Below are 1,937 nucleotides of genomic sequence, written 5' to 3' on the forward strand. Positions count from 1 at the left end.
GGGGGGGTGATGGGACCATCCCTCTCCTCCCAAGGGATAGAAGGGCATCAGGAGACAGAAGCACTGCATGGGGTCAGGAGAATCCTGGGGAGGGGACAGGAGCATCCCTATGGGGACATGAGCATCCCAAGGGCATGGATATGAGCATCCTAAGGCACGGAGGGGGGCAGGAACATCCTTCAGGGAGACAGGAGAAACCAAAGGCGGACATGAGCATCACAGAGGGGACAAGGGCATCCCAAGGCGGACATGGGCATCCTGGGGGGGGTGGGACAGGAGCATCTCTATGTATGGACATAAGCAACAAAAGGGGGTACACGTGCATCCCTAGAAGGGGACACGACCATCCCACAGGGCATACGAGCATCCCAGTCCAGCTCTGGGGTTACCTGCAGTTGCTGCACCAGTGCAGTGGCCTGCCTGGGGGAGCGGAGCTCCTGTGGCACTCCGGGGGAGGAGGAGGGCCGTGGCGGGGCCCCCTCCCCACTGCTCAGCAGCACCTCCCGGACGATTTCGGCGGGGGACTTGGGGACAAGGGGACCTCCATGGGGCCTGGCGCGGGCGGGCAGGGCCCTGCTGGGTGGAGGACGGTAGTTCTGCCCCACCTTCACCCGTGCTTCCACCTTGGAGAGGTCAGGCAGGGGGTGGTTGAGCCGCCCTCGGCCATATGGGCAAATGTCTGTGGGGTCCTTTGGCTTTTTGGTGTCGGTGTGATGCCGGGGGCTGGGGGACAGCCGACTGGGTTTGGGCTGCTGCAGGGTTTGGGAGCTCTGACTGGGGTCCCTGGTTTTGCCCCAGCTCCGGCGCTGGCGTGGGGGAGTCGTGGGGACAGGACTGGAGTCCGAAGGCCCCGAGGTGCCGCCGCCATCCGTGGTGGTACCCGGGGCTTTCAGGGGAGTCTCAGCATGGAAGTCCCCATCGCTTTCTGTTCCCCAGGGTCCCTCTGGCCTCTCGTCCTCTTCAGAGCTGCCCTGCTCTTCCTCCTCTTCTTCCTCCTCCTCCTCTGTCAGGTCCTGCTGTGCATACCAGCGTGGCTCTGCTGGGGACCCCACATCCAGGTCCTCGTTGTCCCCTGCAAAGCAGCACTGCCGCCAGTGTGCACCATCCCTGAGGCCCCCACCACCCAGGGACCCCCCCAGGCATGACGGTCCCTTCCCCACGGGTTTAGAGGCAGCAGAGGATACTCACCCCATACTGGGCTCCCAGCCGCATCCTGTCCCCACTCAGAGCCTGAGTCCTGTGGGTCGCTGAGCTCCGCAGTGGCAGCCCCCAGCCCAATGACACCGTTCTCATCCATGTGCTTCTCAAAGTCTTCCTCCTCCTCTTCCTCCTCCTCCCAGCACTTGGGCTTCTGGCTGCCCAGCTCCGATTGAGTCCAGCGCAGCCAGGGCGAGGAGCTGCCCATGGTGTCCTGCTCTGTCCCTGTCACTTGTGCCACCCCGTGGCACCGCAGCAGCTGGGGTCCTCCTCATCACCAGTGTGGCTCACATGGCTGCTCGGCATCCTGGGGGGAGGGAAGGAGGGTGCTAAATAGGTTCTGTTCAAAGGCATCAACCCAAGCTGTGCCCCGATGTACCCCAGATAGCCACAAGCCCACAGTGATGAGAACCAGGGCTGGGGGACAGGACGGGTGCCCTGCGAGCAGGAACTGCCCTTCAGAGCTGTGCGCCCAGGGTTCCCATAGCAGCAGCTCCAGGACAAAACACAGCCGTGGGGCGGGGACAGAGCGCCGCAGGGTTATTGTGCTGAATGGCACTGAGCCACTGATCCTGAGGGCTCCACAGCCCCCAGCCCACCCCCACACACCCCCAGGATGTCACCGCACAGCCACCAGCACGGCACAGAGAGAGGGTCTTTCAAGAGGACCACAAGGCACTGCAAGGACCTGGCACTGCCAATGGGCACCAGAATTGACCCCCTTTGAAAACTGGGATACA

General features: G+C 63.3%; 1 protein-coding gene across 1 annotated transcript; it reads right to left on the reverse strand.

Moving 5' to 3' along the window:
- Positions 1-16: 16 nt before the first annotated feature.
- LOC104916468 (microtubule organization protein AKNA-like) lies at positions 17-1,681 on the reverse strand (the record flags this gene model as incomplete). Its single annotated transcript, XM_019611348.2, has 3 exons — positions 1,189-1,681; positions 390-1,072; positions 17-177 (listed from the first exon to the last, which is right to left on the reverse strand). Coding segments are annotated over exons 1-3 (1,061 nt in total), but the record flags the coding sequence as incomplete, so codon positions are not given.
- Positions 1,682-1,937: the final 256 nt, after the last annotated feature.

Source organism: Meleagris gallopavo, unplaced genomic scaffold (genome assembly GCF_000146605.3).
Source record: "Meleagris gallopavo isolate NT-WF06-2002-E0010 breed Aviagen turkey brand Nicholas breeding stock unplaced genomic scaffold, Turkey_5.1 ChrUn_random_7180001900378, whole genome shotgun sequence".
In the NCBI taxonomy this organism is placed as follows: Eukaryota; Metazoa; Chordata; class Aves; order Galliformes; family Phasianidae; genus Meleagris; species Meleagris gallopavo.